The sequence below is a fragment of the Lepidochelys kempii genome, chromosome 3, assembly GCF_965140265.1.
Source record: "Lepidochelys kempii isolate rLepKem1 chromosome 3, rLepKem1.hap2, whole genome shotgun sequence".
Taxonomy (NCBI): domain Eukaryota; kingdom Metazoa; phylum Chordata; order Testudines; family Cheloniidae; genus Lepidochelys; species Lepidochelys kempii.
The window spans coordinates 105,994,507-106,014,494 of record NC_133258.1 but is presented as its reverse complement, the minus strand read 5'-3'; the positions used below and the strand labels follow the sequence as shown (position 1 = coordinate 106,014,494).

Sequence of the window (19,988 nt, the reverse complement as noted above, 5' to 3'; positions counted from 1 at the left end):
GGAAGGCCATAAAAGTACTTCTCATGTGAATTACTCCTGCATGTAGGGTTCCTATTGGACCTCAGGAAGTCTTCTACTCTTCTTCCTCTGCCTAAATTCAGAGTTAAGCCATAGCACAAAGAACCCCTTCTCCTCTACACAGCCACACATTCACTGTAAACAGCTTACATGTTTCCTCTAATGGGGATCACAGATTTCCCACTCATTCTGCTCATTGCCCCTGAGGGTTAGAGGGATGTCATTACTTGTGAAATCAGCAGTGCTTGTCTCACTGTGGCTCACTAGGGATATATCTACTGCCATTTAAAACCCCATGCCAGCTGGCTCAGGCTAAGAGGCTCCTCAGTTGTGGTGTAGACATTTGAGCTTGGGCTTCAGCCCAGGCTATCAGGCTCTGGAAGGTGGGAGGGTTCCCACCACAGCCTGAGTCTGAGCATCTGTACCTCAGTTAAACAGCCCCTTAGCCCAAGCACTGCAAGCCCAAGTCAGCTTACACAGACCAGCCAGTGTCTAATTGCAGTGTAATGGCTAGTCTACACTGGCAATGCTAAAGCGCTGCTGGGAGACCCTCCCCCCCAGCTGGGTCCTAGAGTCCAGGCTCCAGCCTAAGTCTGACCGTCTGCACCACAGTTAAACTGATTCCTAGCCCAAGCCCTATGAGCCTGAGTCAGCTGGCAGAGGCCAGCTATGGGTTTTTAGTTGCATTGGAGATAGACATACCCTGAGGTGCCAGACTCCCAGCCTGGCTCCTCAGTAGCTTCCCCTGCCAGTGAACCACTTGCAATTCAGTCTGACAAGTTCCATTCTAATGAAGTAAGGCAGTTTTCAAACCAGCAAGACTGGTTTTCTAAAATGCCTTAATTGTCTAAGAATTAATGTTAATAGCCCTGTCCTGTTCCCCCCCCCCCAAATTAAAATGTAAAATATCTAACTCTGAAAGCTAGTATCCAAGGAGCAGGGATAAGTAAAAATGCAGTTCATCAACAGGTCAGTTAAGCTGTTAGTTATCAAAAATCTGTTAACAAAGTTCCAATAAAGACCAGGTGTGAAGACTTTCAAGCCTTCAAAATCTTAACAGAGGCAGAAAAGCAATACACAGCCAGGTCAGTGACATTATTTAATTCTACATCTTCATTTTGTGTCTGAGAGGAAAATAAATTAAGGCAGGGCACCAGCTTGGAGTAGCAGGCTTATGGGCTTCAACTGATTTCCTCTCTGGGGCTCAAACTGGTCACAATTCTTGGAGTAAACAGTAGCAGCCATGATATTTATAAATGCAGCCAGGGTGCGATCTCTAATTTTTTCACCTACTGTTTTTCTACCTACTTCATTACTTCCTTTTGCAATTACTGTGCGATAGTAATATTACAACATTACTTAATTGCTGTCAGGACTTGTTATCCAAAAATGAATTGGTCAAGCAAGAAAAACACCACACTATTGTATTTTAAAACAAAACCCAAAATTCTTGTGTCAATACTTGTATTAATACATTAAAATATTTATTGGGATATGTTTAAGTTTGAAAATAGCTAATCACTCAAACACTGGGAGTTTAAGCTTCTTTATGGATATATTTCAGAGTAGCAGCCGTGTTAGTCTGTATCCATAAAAAGAAAAGGAGTACTTGTGGCACCTTAGAGACTAACAAATTTATTTGAGCATAAGCTTTCATGAGCTACAGCTCACTTCATCAGATGCATGCAGTGGATCCGATGAAGTGAGCAGTAGCTCACAAAAGCTTATGCTCAGATAAATTTGTTAGTCTCTCTAAGGTGCCACAAGTACTCCTTTTCTTTTTATGAGTATAGACTTCCTGGAATTTAAGCCATCAGGCTTCCATTTTTCTGCTAATAGGTAGTACAAGAAGAAAGTTCAGGAAGAAATTCAGTTCCTATTGCAATGAACAGAAAGCCCTGGATTTTGAACAGATATTTTAAAACAAATTTAAACTTTTTTAGTTTTGACTTTTCTTTAGGTTGCAAGGCCCAGCACTCCAAAATTAGGAAAAGCCAAATGTGCAACCTCGTACATCCAGTCTGTGCGCTGAATAATATAGAGCCTAAGGGGGAGAGGGGTTATTAGGTGATCATGTAATTGGACTGTCATGCATATGCACTAGAGCGCATGTGCACATGAGATGGGATGGTGGGACAACATGGACTGTTCAGTTGTGGTTGGGGAGCCAAACGTGCCCGTGCCCTTGCCCACTGCCTCCCTCTGACCAGAGCTGCTTCAGTAGCTCTCAGGGATTTCCAGTGCAGTGTCTGTTGCTGCTGCCTTGGTAGCAATGTGAGCATAGATCTTTAGAATGTTCATGCTCAGCTATTTTGACAGGCTGCCAACATTTTCCAGAGAGAAGCAAGTGAGAAAGGAAATGGTATTTTTTAACCATTTATAACTCTGCCCAGCGAATGGAATTTCATGGGGCAAAGCCTCAAGGCTAGAGAAGTCTTTTCCCTCCCAAACTCTAAAGGCCTGATGCAAATAAAGGAAGTGTTAAAGCCTCTCACAGAGAATACAAAGAATCTTTTAAAATGGAAATTAAGCAACTTACATGTAGGGGACACTGCCAGCTCCCTCTAAAATTGTTGTCAGTCAGGGCCCACTAATGTCCGTTGCATATGGCTAGCCCCTCTCCTGCATCTTCAACTCAGTACTCTTTAAGGTTGCCCTCCACCTAACTTCTGGAGTGGCTTGATCCTAGGGTATTAATGGCTTGTGTAGAGTGAGTTTTAATCTTTAATACTCAAAGAAGAAAAAGCTGTTGGTATCTCCACTCCCTGGGAGTGCATGCCAACTCAGCATGAAAGCGGATAGGGGAACCAACGCTTTGGAAAGTGGTGACTCTCGGGGCTGCCTGTACGCTCCTTCAAATTGAATTTTCAGTCATGAGGTTACATAAAGAGCAGTGGTCCTGATCTGGTTCCAGTTACTTTTGACAGCTGTGCAGAGAGGACTTTGAGATCCAAGGCTCTTTCCTTTCCTTGATGCTGCTTTCTGCATTTCAGCTGGTTAAAGTTATGTGTAGTTTTGTCTGTCTGTCCAGTTACCAGAACATTTCTTTAAAGAAATTCAGATGTCAGTAATCTATATGATCTCACCTTTCAGACAGAATAAGTGTTTTCTTGAAATTAGACTAAAGGCCATCTGAACTTACAAAACTCATCAAACTTGGCTTTAAAAAAAATCATCAGAACAACTCTCAGTCCCTACTGACCAGACTTTCAGGGATCACTCCTCCGATCTTACATCTTCCTGGCAAGGGTAACTTGTTGTGTTTTATAAGTCAGTTAGATAAATGTAATTAATAAAGCTGTCATGATCACAGCATTCATTTGCTGACATTATATTCCTGTCCCCAACCCTTGTCTTTTAGATTGAGATAATTCCTGCCCCAGATTTACAATGCATATGTGTACAGTGGCTAGCACAGAGGCTATCAAAAAACAAATATTAAAGTTACCTAATATGTTGTGTAAATATATTTATGTAATACATTGCAGTATGATATAAACTTGTCATGAGATTCTGCAATTAATCATGCAATCTATCTGCTCATCTACTCTCTGCCCACTAAGCTGTCTCTTCGATGACTACTGCTAGCACTCAAACCTGCTTAACTTCAAATAGCTGACAAACAAAATAAATAAATAAAACAAAACTGCAGAGAAACATTCCATTACCTCCAGTTGTGGAATTTTGCTTCCAGAATTATTGTCTCAAGGCCCAGGATGCAAGAGGATTCAGTCCTGCAACAGTGATATTTAATTTACATCTCATTACCCTGCTGAACTAGAAATGGGAGCTTTGTTAATGAAAATGGGAGACTTCAGGTTTTCGTGAAGGGCGCGGTGTGTGTTTTTATCCATAGAAGGCCCAGAGATACCTGATCTTTCAGTTTGTTGATATTTTATGTAACAAAAGATTAGGCTCTTTTATGGTTCCCTCCTGGTAATGTACAGTTGGGTAGAGGATAACTCAAGAGTTGGAAAGATTGCTTTAGAGAAGAGATTTAAAACATAGTCCAGAGAAACCTGTTAATACTTCTTGAAACATTTGTGAACGAACGTTTCTGATGTGACAGTGCGGTCCAAAGTATGTTCAGCCTTTGTTTGTGATAAGGTGGATATCTGTCTTGTGGCTTTCCTGCTCATGAGTCTTGCAGTCCCAAACATATGTTGATAAAACTCTTACGTGGCATCACACAAATATCTATATCCTGTTCTTGGGTTTCTCAGTGTTTTCTGTATACTGGCTGTCTTTATACTATAAGATCGTCGGGGTGGGAGCATGTCTCTCAACCTACCAGTGTCCCAACATGGGGCATACTGTGTATCAAAGACACAAAATGAGAGGATCAGAAATATCATTCTTAACAGAGATTTAAAATGCTGTGAAATTAATTCCCTTTAGTATAAATAACTCTAATCTCATAATTCTTTATTTCTGAGGTAGATAATTCTAAACATTTAAAGTGAGGGGATGCCACATTTCTTTGGAATGTAGGTAAATTTTAGACTGAAGTGTCTGTGACACTTTCCTCAACCTTTCTCTTTTTCCAGCTATTTCAGAGCTATTTTTGTTCTGGATAGATTGTCAGTACAGATTTCTTTATTTAAAAGAACAAAGAAGAAATTATATCAGTGGGCACAGGTGTCATCTGAACATACCTGGGGTGGGAGTTTCCTCAAGACCAGTTGAAAGTCTGGCAATTTGTAAGTTCAGCTTTAGAGATCAACTACTGTAAGTGACTCTGTGCCTGGCATAAGCAGTGTCTTGGCCCCCCGTCCTAACTGTCTGATTGAACCCAGTGCCAAGGTCATAGCAGTGTTGTCACAGCACAGAAATCCTGAAACCCCCTCAAGTCCACCTCATCTAGTGCTGTTAGTGGGTTGTTAATGGGTTACAGATTGTTTGAATAGACACACTGAATTTATGGCCCATTACATATACTTATTGTCTAGCAAAGTTATGAATTTAAGCTCCCAGACTCATCTTTTGAAAGTGTTGTGCAGGTTTCCTTTGAGGATGAGGACTGATAGATCAGATATAGAGTGATTGCTTTGTGAAAAGTTTCAGAGTAGCAGCTGTGTTAGTCTGTATTCGCAAAAAGAAAAGGAGTACTTGTGGCACCTTAGAGACTAACCAATTTATTTGCGCATGCATCTGATGAAGTGAGCTGTAGCTCACGAAAGCTTATGCTCAAATAAATGTTAAGTCTCTAAGGTGCCACAAGTACTCCTTTTCTTCATGGGGAAATAGTTTTACTTTGTGTAATGACCCATCCACTCCCAGTCTCTATTGAAGCCTAAGTTAATTGTACCCAGTTTGCAAATTAATTCCAATTTAGCAGTGTCTCGTTGGAGTTTGTTTTTGAAGTTTTTTTTGTTGAAGAATTGCAACTTTTAGGTCTGTAATCAAGTGACCAAAGAGATTGAAGTGTTCTCCAACTGGTTTTTGAATGTTATAATTCTTGAAGTCTGATTTGTGCCATTTATTCTTTAACGTAGAGACTGTCCGGTTTGGCCAATGTACATGGCAGAGGGGCATTGCTGGCACATGATGGCATATATCACATTGGTAGATGTGCAGGTGAACGAGCCTCTGATAGTGTGGCTGATGTGATTAGGCCCTATGATGATGTCCCCTGAATAGATATGTGGACACAGTTGGCAGTGGGCTTTTTTGCAAGGATAGGTTCCTGAGTTAGTGTTTTTGTTGTGTGGTTGCTGGTGAGTATTTGCTTCAGGTTGGGGGGCTGTCTGTAAGCAAGGACTGGCCTGTCTCCCAAGATCTGAGAGAGTGATGGGTTGTCCTTCAGGATAGCTTCACATCAGCCACACTATCAGAGGCTCGTTCACCTGCACATCACATGTTGTGAAAGGCATGTGCAGGACCCATAGATCTTGAACGGTGTGTTTGTGGAGAGTGTTGATCATTGTAGTAGTGGAGATATGTCTGCAGGCTTGTGCATCTGTTGTTCTGGCAGGATTTGGTGCTGTTTTGAGTCAATGAGTCGTATTCCGTGGGGAGCTTGATTCTGATGATGAGGTTGGGGGTTTGTTAAAAGGCGAGAAGAGGGGTTTCAGGAAAGATTTATTTCAGGGTGGGTTCCCTATCAAATATGGGTTGTAGTTGTTTGATACCCTGTATGGGTTCCAGCATGGGGTGGTAGGTGACAACTTGGGTGAGTGTGGTCAGAGGGGTTTTATTTGCGGGGCGTGTTCAATGATGTGATCTACTTCTTTGGAGGAGGATACTTGCTTTGAAGGCAGTTTTTGTGTATGTTATGGTGTATATCTCAGACTTTCTCCTCAGAGCCTATTCTTGTGAGATCTAAGTGCCATCCATCTGAGTAGATAACAGATAACCCGCATCTTAGCTGCGTGCTCCCCCTCCCTCCCCAAGCTTGAGTAGTGTTAACAGGCCACTTTGCCTTGAAATATATGCTAGCTACTTATGCTGAATAATCTGTTCCACCTTGTATTTAGCTGTGACACTCTGAGTACATTTCCCAGACCTGAAGACACAGAGCTTGCACAGAGCTCTTTTATCTCACCAATGGAAGTTGGTCCAATAAAAGATATTACCTAACCCACCTTGTCTCAAGGTAATGTATGTTCATCAAGGAATTCCTTTCTCACGTCTCTACAGTAATATTTCCAGATGGTGGTGTGGGAAGTTCACCTCGTTCATCCTTTTCAAGTTCTGTGGACTGTAAGGGGTGAAAGCTCCCCAGGAGAGTTCTGGAGCTGAAAGCTTTGTTTAGCCTGCAAGACTTTCTCCCTCTGAGCAAGACCAAAACTCATCTGCCAGAGAAAAAATATGTCCAGACAGATTCATTGAACAGAATTTTTGTACAACACCTAAAATCTGTCTTAGGCGTCAGTGTGGCATTGTGTTATGTAAGGTCCCAACTGAGGCTTAGGTCCCATGAGATTCCCCCATTGTCTCCAGTTCTATTTCTTAGTCAAACAAAACGACACGTTGACAACTCCCATTTCTTGGTCTGGAATCAGGAGTTCCTTTTAAGTTTTCTCTCTGGTTCTGTTGGTTCAGGAGGTCTTCTACAGGTCAGTTGGTATGCAGCCAAGTTGTAACCATTAGTCCTAATTTGGTCCTGGCACCTCTGTTTTAGCACCATTTTCCAGTTTATTGAAGCTTTGTCTTCAGGTTGGGATAAGTATCCACCAAGACTGAATTTTCTTGGCTTATGCATTGCTGAGCTGTTTGAGAACACTTCTCACATATCTAGTGGATCCTGTTGAGAAGCAGGAGCTTCGCCAGTGGGGGGGAATGGTAGGGGGAATAGCTTTTAAAGTTGCTATCTGTTACACTTTGAACATTAAGTTTGTTTGAGACTTATCAGCTATATGGGCTGTGATTTCAGCTTCCACGCTCAGATGCTTAGGGCAACAGCCCTTGCATTATCTAGCTTATGAATGGGCTGTTTGAGGTAGCTTCTTGGTTATATTTTTGGACCCAAATTGAAGAGTAGTACCCAAGGTGATAGGTTTTTAAATTCAGAAAGGTAATGTTAGAAGAAAAAGTTGGGAGGGGCAACCCTAACTTATATTTGAAAATTGTACTTGAAGCACTTAAATACTCTTGCAAGCGTAACTTGGGTGAACTACTGTTGACAAATCAGCATGCATTTTTTGTTCTTACAGCTCAGGGGAGCACACCCTGCAGTTTGAAAACCTCTAAGGGGGTGGGGAGGAATGTTCTGAGAGGGGAGCCATGACACCAGGTGGCTTGGGCCAGCTGTGCACCTCCTTCACCCCCTGATTCACCTCAGCAGGCCACCAAGCCTGTGGATCAGTATCAACACTTCTGCGCCCAGAGACTATCACACATGTCTTCCCCCATCCTGAAAACCAAGGGGGAAGGGGCAAGTATTGGGGGGCACAACTAAACATTGTAACTCGAAGGGAGGGTGGGGTGGAGGGGCGGCCCAGCTCAGAAAGTTTGAAAAATGCTGTTATATCTTGTTTTTTAATCTCCCTCTGTTGGTTCTGTTCTTGTGAACCAGCAGAGCGTTGAAATTACAAGAGGTCTGTGTGCTGAACGCTTAAGAAACAGGAAATATACATTTTAATTCCCTGCTTGCTCACAAGAATGGGGAGTTCACATTATGTACAAGTTTACATATGAACAACCATACTGGGTCAGACCAAAGGTCCATCTAGCCCAGTATTCTATCTTCTGACAGTGGCCAATGTCAGGCGCTTCACAGGGAATGAACAGATAATCCAGTGATCCATCCCCTGTTGGCCATTCCCAGCTTCTGCTTAACAGAGGCAAGGGACACGATCCCTGCCCATCTTTGCTACTAGCCACTGATAGACCTATCCTCCATTAATTTATCTAGTTCTTTTTTGAACCCTGTTATAGTCGTGGCCTTCATAACATCCTCTGATAAAGATCTCCACAGGTTGTCACGGTTCCTTCCCCACTCTGAGCTCTAGGGTACAGATGTGGGGACCTGCATGAAAACCCCCTTAAGCTTATTTTTACCAGTTTAGGTTAAAACTTCCCCAAGGTACAAACTATTTTACCTTTTGCCCCTGGACTTTATTGTTGCTGCCACCAAGCGTCTAACAAATATATAACAGGGAAAGAGCCCGCTTGGAAACGTCTTTTCCCCCCAAAATCCTCCCAAACCCTACACCCCTTTTCCTGGGGAAGGCTTGATAAAAATCCTCACCAATTTGCATAGGTGAACCCTTGGATCTTAAGAACAATGAAAAAGCAATCAGGTTCTTAAAAAGAATTTTAATTGAAGAAAAAGTAAAAGAATCACCTTTGTAAAATCAGGATGGTAAATACCTTACAGGGTAATCAGAATCAAAACACAGAGAATCCTTCTAGGCAAAACCTTAAGTTACAAAAAGACACAAAAACAGGAATATACATTCCATTCAGCACAACTTATTTTATCAGCCATTTAAATAAAACAGAATCTAATGCATATCTAAGTAGATTGCTTACTGACTTTTTACAGGAGTTCTGACCTGCATTCCTGCTCTAGTCCCGGCAAAAGCAACAACAGACAGAGAGAACCTTTGTTTCTCTCCCCTTCCACTGAATGCATCTGATGAAGTGAGCTGTAGCTCTTGAAAGCTTATGCTCAAATAAATTGGTTAGTCTCTAAGGTGCCACTAGTGCTCCTTTTCTTTTTGCAAATACAGACTAACACGGCTACTACTCTGAAACCTGACACAGGTTGACTGTGCGTTGTGTGAAGAAATACTTCCTTTTATTTGTTTTAAACCTGCTGCATATTAATTTCATTTGTTGACCCTTAGTTCTTGTGAGAAGGAGTAAATAACACTTCCTTATTTACTTTTTCCACACAAGTCACGATTTTATAAACTGCAGTCATATCCTCCCTTAGTCGTCTCTTTTCCAAGCTGAACAGTCCCAGTCTTATTAATCTCTCCTCCTACGGAAGCTGTTCCATACCCCTAATCATAGTTGTTGCCATTTTCTGTACCTTTTCCCAAAATATCTTTTTTGAGATGGGAAGACCACATCTGCAGGCAATATTCAAGATGTGGGCATACCATGGATTTATGTAGAGGCAATATGATATTTTCTGTCATCTATCCCTTTCTTAATGATTCCCAACATTGTTAGCTTTTTTGACTGCCGCTCGCACATTGAGTGGATGTTTTCAGAGAACTATCCACAATGACTGCAAGATCTCTTCCTTGCATGGTAACAGCTAATGTAGAACCCATCGTTTTGTGTGTAGCTGGGATTGTGTTTTCCAGTGTGCATTACTTCGCATTTATCAACCTTAAATTTCATGTGCCATTTTGTTGCCCAGTCACCCAGTTTTATGAGATCCCTTTGTAACTCTTCGCAGTTTGCTTTGGACTTAACTATCTTGAGTAGTTTTGTATCATCTACAAATTTTGCCACCTCACTGTTTACCCCAGATCATTTATGAATATGTTGAATAGGGCTGGTCCCAGTACAGACCCCTGGGGGACACCACTATTTACCTCTCTCCATTCTGAAAACTGATAATTTATTCCTACCCTGTGTTTCCAATCTTTTAACCAGTTACCAGTCCATGAGAGGACCTTCCCTCTTATCCCATGACAGCTTACTTTGCTTAAGAGCCTTTTGGTGAGGGACCTTGTCAAAGGCTTTTGGAAAACCTGAGTACACTATATCCACTATAAGTTTGTCCAAGTATGTCCAGGATGTCTCCAAATAACTTGATTCTACAAGACAAAGTAGCTATCTAGAGTAACTTGTTAATAAGATTAAGATTCTGTCATGGGTATTTTTAGTAAAAGTCACGGGAAATAAACAAAAATTTATGGAAGCCTGCAACCTATCCAGACCTTTACTAAAAATACCCGGGGGTGGGGGCAACTAACAGTTGGATCGCTGCGAGGAGCTGTCCCTCAGCAGCTGCTCCTGCCAGGGGCTGACCACCCTTGCTCCAGACCAAACCCCGGCTGCTGCTTCAGCCTGAGGACCAGTGCTCCTGGGGCTGGCTGCTGGCCACTCTGGAAGAAGTCACTGACTTCCCAGAAAGTCATGGAATCTGTGACTAAATTGTATTCTTACTCATCAACTGTCTCCATACATTTGATCTACAATATTGAAAATATGCAGGTTTACAAAAGAAGCATCTGTCCTATTGTGCATTTTATATATAGATGCACTTTAATGCACTGAGAGAATAATTGATTGACAAATGTCTTAATGCTCACTTAGCCATTACTTAAAGCACAAGTATCCAGCCTGTGTCTCTTGAGAGTGATGGTTAAGAAGAAAATGTATTTGATTAAAATTAAAAATCTGTTCCCTGAATCATGCCTTGCGACTTTTAAGCGTTGGAATCAGGCTCTTTGCTGTGTGGGGAGATATTGGGGCATTGCCTCCCACACCTTCCACTAAAACCTGTGAACAACTCTGATTGTGAGCTAGAAGTGCAGCTGCTGTTCCTTCTTTCCTGAAGCTGCTCAGTACTTCCTCCCCTGAAATGCAGCAGTTCAGTGAGGGAAGAGTAGTTCTAACTGTGGGAGTCCCAGGAAGAGCAGGGTAGGAATTTCAGACAGTTCCCAAGCTTAGAGCACCTAGTAAAGGATGGCTCCCCTCTCTCACTCAACCATCTGGAGAAGAAAAAAAAGCTGGGGAGGGGGAAGAGAAGCTGAGAAGTAACACTGAGTTACAACTTTCTAATTTTCAAACCGTGCCCTGGAGCAGGCCAAAATAACCAAGGGGTCATGCATCAGCTGAATATAGCTTGAGCCCTGCATATTCTTCTTCCATAATAGGTTGAGCCACTCTTTTCCAGTATATGTTCATGGAAATTTCTTGTGTTCTGACTGGACATGTTGTGCATTGGTAGCTAAAATGATAAATTAGAAATGTGCACTTGCTATGTTTGACAATTTATAAAGGGATCTGGCAACAAACTTATCTATTAAGGTTGTCTAACACTCTTTTATAAAAAACTTGACTTTGTTAGAAGCTTTTAACTTCTCAACTGAAATTCAGCAAGGGGAGTGCAGCCAGAGATGTGACTCTAGTTTGTGCCATGGAATTCTGTTTAGGTTTGGCTGAATTACAAGATTTTGAAAATCATAATTTTCCATCTCTGCCTTACATTTAGCATAAATGGTAGGATGCTAACATCCTTGAACCATTTTAAGGTTGGGCCCCAGCTATTACTACTACAGCAGCATACCTCCATAAGTAGAGACACCCCAGCTGCTGATGGAACAACTGTAGCAGCTGGCTGAACTGCTTCATGATTATACCCTGGATCCTGAACATGGTCCCAGCTTTCAGTCTCCCACTGGAGGTACCACATGGCATGAGATGAGAACCCCTGAAGCAGATTTCGAATACAAATAATGAATGGGAACCAGGAAGACCTAAGTTTCAGGCTTGCGTCTTCCACTGGCTAATAACAGTTCTGTACCTTTCACAACTCTTCTTATGAAACAATGTCTCATGACTAGGGTCAGTGTTTTCCAGCAACTAAAACAGTAATTTCAGATTTTCAAATATGTATATTTCAAAAAATTTCAGATATAAGTTATATTAATACTAAAAAAAATACATGTATAGACAAACGTGAGCAATATGTAATCCTTTACAGCACAAAAATGCTGGGCATTGAGGGCTAGAGCCAGCTGTGAATGGGAGGTGGGGGACAGATGCTAGGCACTGAGGGCTAGCTCCAGGCCAGCTGTGTGCTAGGGGGAGACGGCAGGAGCCAACTATGAGTTGGGGAGAGGCGCTGTGGACACTGCTGAGAGCAGATGTGAGTGCTGTTTGCTCTGCAACGTGGTGAAGGAGCCAGGTGCCCTGCTCTTCCAGAGGAAGCTCCATGGTGGTTTTGCCAAGCCCAAGCCTGTGTGAGGAGGGGAGAAGTTAGCAGCGAGTCTCATCAGCAGCCAGCTGCCCTGCCCTTCCAGAGGAAGCTCCATGGTGATTTTGCCAAGCCCAAGCCTGCGTGAGGAGGGGAGAAGTTGGCAGCGAGTCTCATCAGCAGCCAGCCCCCAGCCTCTGCCTCTGTCTCCTAGCAGAAATCTGGGGGATGTGACCCTGCATTCCCTACCCACATGTCACCTCTGCCCATGTGCCACCGCCATCCCCCTCCCTCTTTGAATGGTGACTTTGGAAATTAAGTCATTTTTGGGGGAAAAATGTGATAATAGCAGCAATTTCCAGAAAACAGGGACCCTACTCATGACCCACTATTGTCAAAAAATTCCATGCAAAGAAATTAAGACAAGACTAGTTAATGTAAAGCATTGCCATTGACAAATTTACCACCTTAAGAGTTCTGTATTATGTCTGTACTTAAAGGTGGCTGCTGTTTCTGATAGAATATCTGGCATTTTGATTTGCCTCTCATAAATACTAATATTTGTTCTCTTACAGATTATGGAACTTTGTGGTGCAACAAGACTTGGATATTTTGGAAGAAGTCAGTTCTATATTGCTTTGAAACTTGTTGCTGTGGCCCAGTCAGGTCTCCCTCTAAGAGTGGAAAGTTTAAATACAGGTAAATCTAGAAATTAATGCTTAAACACTATTGAGCAGGTTAGTGAAATTTATTGCAGTTGGCTCACAGATTATAATAGATTAATCCGGTGGACTATTGTGTTATGGTCTCAGTTACTCTGGTATATTGTTCACTTATACATACTGAAAAAAGTGTGAAGGGAAGTTTGGGATAAACCAAAATTTAAAGTGTCTTTATATAGATACAACTGGATTTTAGCTAGTAAAAGGGATAAAATTAATCTAGGGACATGGAGTCCTCAAAACAGTTCAACTGTGCTAAGTATTAAATTAATTTAAAACAAAGTGTTATTGCAAGGTATGCAGAGTGAAAGAGAACCTTTTTGTGTACGCCAATTCCCACGGTGGTGTAACTGATCTATTTGTCAGGGTTAAGTGGTGAAAGTAGCAGATAATGTAATGGGATTAAAGTTAAATATACTAGTGTTGACACAGCTAGCTATTCAAAATTATCTGTAGGGGCACTTGCTGGGGATGGCACGTTCAACTTCCAACTCCAAATAGGTAGCTACAGAATTCATTTCCATCAGGTCTCCAGACTCTCCATCTGAACTAGTAAATCATCCAGCAAGAATTCAGCAACTACCCCCAAAGGAATCAAAAGCTTATTCATTTCATAAAGTAAAGTTGCAGTCTCATACTTCAGGAGGATTCATTTCAACTTCCAGGAGACAGGATTCCCTGAAAGCAAAGAGAAGATCTCCCTTCCTGCTACAAAAATGATATAAAAGACCTGACAGAGCTCAAGACTCAGAATTGAGAGTCACTTCAAGCTCCTGGTGCTGCCTAAATAAAATTAGATGTGACTGACTAGATGAGACTGCAGTTTGAATCAAGTAGGTGAGAGTGCTGATATAGTGAATCTGCAGACCAAAATCAAACAGTTGGAATCAGGAGCAAGATGTAATCCTAAAAAATTGGTATGGAGAATCTTGAAAGAAGGAACAATGAGAATGGAGCCCATGAGAACTTGAAGAAAGGTAATCTTGCAGAATATCACTTAGATTTTTTTTTCTAGTTTTCTCAGATTTAAAGTAAGGCTGATCTTTGTTCCCCAACCTCTTTCAGGGATAGGGACAATGCCATATTCCATAGCCACAGAATCAATGAATTCATGGAGTCTTGATTGAGATGAATGAGAGATCGTCTACTCCAGAGCTATTGCATACTCAGCTGGCATCTGACTTGACTCATGTGACTGAGGGTTTTTCAACCAGGGGGACTACAGCAAACTTTCTTATGATGATGTCTTAAGATAAGATTCTGTGGTGAAAACCTGATGGGGTAAGAGGGGTGAAGTGGTGTGAATGGGCACGGTAAGTGCTGTGTATAGCAAGGTCTGGACTCTCCATATGCAGGCATTGCAGTAGATGACTGTCAGGCTGCCTTCTGAGGATCCTCTCACTAGCCCTGGCATAGGTGGTGTGCTGGAAGAGGCATGTTAGGGGTGGGGTCAGAGTGCTGCCACCAGTGATGTGGTGATTTCAAGCAGTGCTGTAGCCCGTACGGCAATCTCTCATGCTGTCCTAACTTAAACAGATCCCCAGAGCTGTCCTGTACTAACCTGGGGGCTGCAGAATAGCTGAGGTTCTGGGAAGGTGCAGCAGTGGCGTAATGCCACCATAGCTGTATCTCCTTGAGTTGAGAGTTCTGTGTTGATCTTGGACTGGAACACAGTGTTTATAACTGGGGGACTTCACTGACAAATTCCGTGGCTGTAGGATCCATGTGGCCTTAATAGAATCCATATATGCTCCTAATTAATGGCAGGCAAAATTATTCTTTTTGGTAACGATATACATAAACTTGTTCAGGAGAACCTGAAACCAAAATTTGTTGGGATGAAATATTTGACAAAATAATTGCTATTCTAGTTAAACTCAGATTGGTCTTAACAGTAAATATGTAAATAATAGTGTGCCTGTACAAAAATATATGTACAATTACTGCACATGCTCTTGTATGTAGTGGAAAGGAGCAGTATTAGAAGTAGCAGATGGTAAGTCCATGCACCAGTTTTTCTATGCCTAAGATGCTGGCTTGGTCATTCCACTATTAACTGAATTTTCCTCCTTTAGCTGTTCCTCTGGTTGTCCCAATTAAGTGGCCTTTCAAGAACATAAATCTCTTGCATTTATTAAGAACACCACTGATGTTGTTAGCAGAGAATTTTGGAAAAATAAACCATTCAACTCTGTTAGTACGTGGTAAAATAAAATTTGTTACATGATGCTAATGCTGAGATGAATGTACCAGACTAAAACCTGACAAAGGAGATTAGATACCTGACTTCTTTTTAGTTTTCAGATAACTTGACTTGTTTTGGTTGTTTCTGTGAAATGCTTTTTTAGTATTAAATGAGATGTTGATTGAAAGGAGACTTCCAGTGAAAAAGACACTTACAATAGCAAGAAATAAAGAAGAAATATACAACCTCTCCTTTTTGGGAGAAAACAAACTAAAGATTGTGTCCAAGGGGATTATTTCCAAAACACCCAAAAAAGCTAATGTAAATTAATAAACTGCCTTTGCAGCTCTCTAATAGACTATATTGCACTGGTTCATACATGTCAGAAACACTGTAAATATTTTTAATTGTTTAGGAGTTGTTTGAACCAGTTAGAGAAGGTCTTGAAAAACTTATCCAACCCAGTAACTCACCAGTGTGAAAAATAGTTGTGCTGTCAACCCTCTCCACACCATGGTTATCTGCTGACCTGTGCTGAGTCTACACGAGAAAATTAAGTTGGCTTAACTATGTCTCTCAGCCCTGGTCTACACTACAGGGTTAGGTCAAATTTAGCCACATTAGGTCAATTTTTAAATGAATGCATCTACACAATCAACCCCTTTCCGTCGACGTAAAGGGTTCATAAAATCGACTTCTGTGGTCTTCCCCGACGAGGGGAGTAGTGCTAAAATCGACCTTGCTGGGTCGAATTTGGGGTAGTGCAGACGCAATTCAGTGGTATTGGCCTCCCAAAGCTATCCCAGAGTGCTCCAATGTGACCACTCTGGACAGCGCTTTGAACTCCGATGCGCTAGCCGGGTACACAGGAAAAGCGCCAGGAAATTTTGAATTTCATTTTCTGTTTGGTCAGAGTGGCGAGCACAGCAGCACAAGTGACCATTCAGTTCCACCCCCAGAATCACAAACGAGCTCCAGCATGGACCGAAAGGGAGACCCTGGATCTGATTGCTGTATGGGGAGAAGAATGTGTGCAGGCCGAACTTCAATCAAAAAGAAGAAATGCTATATATATGCCAAAATCGCACAGGGCATGGCAGAGAGAGGCTACAACAGGGACACACAGCAGTGCTGCATGAAAGTGGAACTCAGGCAAGCCTACCAAAAGACAAAGGAGGCAAACGGTCGCTCTGGGTCAGAGCCCCATAAATGCTGTTTCTATGATCAGCTGCATGGCATTTTAGGGGGGGACCCTACCACTACCCCACCACTGTCCGTGGACACCTGCAAGGGGGAGTCTCATGCAACAGAGAGGGGGATTTTGTGGAGGAGGAGGAGGAGGAGAATGTGCAGCAGGCAAGCAGTGAATCCGTTCTCCCTGGCAGCCAGGACCTTCTACATCACCCTGGAGCCAATACCCTCCCAAGGTGGGATTCCCGACCCTGAAGTTGGAGAAGGCAGCTCTGGTGAGTGCACACTTGTAACTACAGTACAGGGTTTAAAAGCAATAGTGTTTAATGTTTGATTTGCCCTGAAGAATTGGGATGCATTTGCGGCTAGTACAGCTACTGGAAAAGTCTGTTAACGTGTCTGGGGATGGAGCGGGAATCCTCCAGGGACATCTCCATGAAGCTCTCCTGGAGGTACTCTGAAAGTCTTTGCAGAAAGTTTCTGGGGAGGGCTGCCTTATTTCGTCCTCCACAGTAGGACACTTTACAATGCCAAGCCAGTAGCAAGTGGTCTGGAATCATTGCAGCACAAAGCATGGCAGCGAATGGTCCTGGGTTTTGGTTGCATTCAAGCAATATTTGGTCTTTATCTTTCTGTGTTAGCCTCAGGAGAGTGATACCATTCATGGTCACCTGGTTGAAATGGGAATTTTTGTAAGGGAAAAGTAAAAGGACCCCATTCATGCTGGGTTGTTTGCGCTTGGCTAAAAGGGATCATCCCAGAGAATAGCTACATGGTGGGGAGGGGGAGATGTGTGCTGCACATCCACCTGAAAACCGCAGCCCCTCCTTCTAAATGTGAAACCCAACCGGCATTGCTTGCTGTGGGAAAGGATGGCGCTGCAGTTTGAAACCATTCCCACATGTTATGAAGGCGTAAGAAGCCAACCCCGCTTACCAAAAGGCTTACCGTGGCTGCCTGGAAACAGAATTCTTTTGCCCAGCCATTTGTGATGTCACCATACTGCCAGGCGCTCAATATAAAAGGCAAAATACAACCTTGTACCTAAAGCACAAGTACTGTCTGCTGTGAATTGCTTGATTCACTGTGAAAGTCTCCCTTTTGTTCTCAGAAATGTATCATCTTAAATTTTACTCTCCCTTTTTATCTCCCCCAGGTGCAAATGTCTACGCTCCCCCTATCATCTTCGTCCCCTGAGGTTATCGCAGATGAGAGGTGAAAAAAACGCACTCGCAATGACATGTTTTCCGAGCTCATGCAGACCTCCCGCACTGATATGACACAGCTTAATGCACGGAGGCATTCAGTGGCAGAGGCCAGGAAAGCATTAAGTGAGCGCGAAGAGCAGAGGCAGGAGGTGATGCTGAGGCTAATGGGGGAGCAAACTGACACGATGAAGCATCTGTTGGAGCTGCAGGAAAGCCAACAAGAGCACAGACCCCCTCTGCATCCATTGTATAACCACCTGCCCTCCTCCAAGTTCCATATCCTCCTCACCCAGATGCCCAAGAACGAGGGGGGGAGGCTCCAGGCACCCAGCCACTCCATTCCAGAGAATGGCCCAAGCAACAGAAGGCTGTCATTCACAGTTTTGATTTGTAGTGTTGCTACAATAAGCAATGTGCCCTTATCCTTCCCTCCTCCCGCACCCCACTCCACCCGAGCTACCTTGTCAGTTATCTCACTTTTTTTAATTAATAAAGAGAGAATGCATGGTTTCAAAACAATAGTGACTTTATTTCCTTTGCCAGCTGTGACCAAAGAGGGGAGGATGGCTGGTTTACAAGGAATTAAAATAAACAAAGGGGGTGGGTTTGCAGCAAGGAGAAATGCACACAACTGTCACACCATAGCCTGACCAGTCATGAAACTGGTTTTCAAAGCCTCTCTGATGCACAGTGCGCCTAGCTGTGCTTTTCTAATCGCCCTAGTTTCTGGCTGCTCAAAATTGGTTGCCAAGCAATTTGCCTCAACTTCCCACCCCACCATAAATATCTCTCCCTTACTCTCTCAGATATTATGGAGCATACAGCAAGCAGCAATAACAATGCGAATGTTGGTTGCGCTGAGGTCTAAACTAGTCAGCAAACAGCACCAGCAGGCTTTTAAACGTCCAAAGGCACATTCTACCACCATTCTGCACTTTCTCAGCCTATAGTTGAACCGCTCCTTACTACTGTCCAGGCTGCCTGTGTACAGCTTCATGAGCCATGGGAGCAAGGGGTAGGATGGGTCCCCAAAGATAACTATTGGCATTTCAACATTCCCAACAGTAATTTTCTGGTCTGGGAAGTAAGTCCCTTCTTGCAACTGGTCGAACAGCTCGGAGTTCCTAAAGATGTGAGCATCATGCATCTTTCCAAACCATCCCACACTGATGTTGTTGAAATGTCCCTTGTGATCCACCAGTGCTAGCAGCACCATTGAGAAGTACCCCTTGCGGTTTACATACTGGTTGGCAAGGTGGTCCGGTGCCAAGATAGAGATATGTGTTCCGTCTGTCACCCCACCACAGTTAGGAAACCCCATTGCAGAAAAGCCATCCACTATGACCTGCACATTTCCCAGAGTCACTACCTTTGATAGCAGAACCTCAGTGATTGCGTTGGCTATTTGGATCACAGCAGTCCCCATAGTAGACTTGCCCACTCCAAATTGATTCCCAACTGACCGGTAGTCAGGCGTTGCAAGCTTCCACAGGGCTATTGCCACTCATTTCTCAACTGTCAGGGAAGCTCTCATCTTGGTATTCCTGGCTTCAGGGCAGGGGAAAGCAACTCACAAAGTTCAAGGAAAGTGGCCTTACGCATGTGGAAGTTTCGCACCCACTGTGAATCATCCCATACCCGCAACACTTTGCGGTCCCACCAATCTGTGCTTGTTTGCTGGGCCGAGAATCGGCGTTCCACTGTATCAACCAGCCCCACTGCAGCCATGATGTCCCAATTGCCACATCCCGTGCTTTCAGGAATGTCTGTGTCCATGTCCTCATCACAATTGTCCTCGTGCTGGCGTCTCTTAGCCCAGTTCTGCACATACTCCAGGATAATGTGCGAGGTGTTTACAATGCTCACAACAACAGAGGTGAACTGAGCGGATTCCATGATTGCCGTGGTATGGCACAGGTAACCCAGGAAAAAAGGTGCGAAACGATTGTCTGCCATTGCTTTCACGGATGGAGGGAGGGGCGACTGATGACATGTACCCAAAACCACCCTCGACAATGTTTTTGCCCCATCAGGCACTGGGAGCTTAACCCAGAATTCCAATGGGCAGCAGAGACTGCAGGAACTGTGAGATAGCTACCCACAGTGCACCACTCTGTAAGTCGATGCTAGCCACGGTAGTGAGGACACTCCGCCGACTTAATGTGCTTAGTGGGGACATACACAATCGACTATAAAATCAATTTCTAAAAATCAAGTCCTATAAAATCGACCTAATTTTGTAGTGTAGACATACCCTCTGGAGGGTGAAATCCAACCTAACCCCAGTGTAGACAGTGCTAGGTCAATGGGGGAATTCTTCCTTTGCTCTAAATAAT

At 43.2% G+C, this 19,988-nt stretch overlaps 1 protein-coding gene across 14 annotated transcripts in view; it reads left to right on the top strand.

Annotated features, from left to right (window-relative positions):
- Window positions 1-19,988, top strand: part of REPS1 (RALBP1 associated Eps domain containing 1) — a 106,899-nt gene that overhangs the window by 9,678 nt on the left and 77,233 nt on the right. For 13 of the 14 annotated variants that reach the window (XM_073337463.1, XM_073337465.1, XM_073337464.1 and 10 more), the window contains exon 2: window positions 12,922-13,045. In XM_073337463.1, coding sequence (XP_073193564.1) covers window positions 12,922-13,045 — 124 coding nt within the window. Of the gene's footprint in view, window positions 1-12,921; window positions 13,046-13,595; window positions 14,046-19,988 lie in introns of those variants that run through there. The other variant, XM_073337473.1, reaches the window with a different exon arrangement.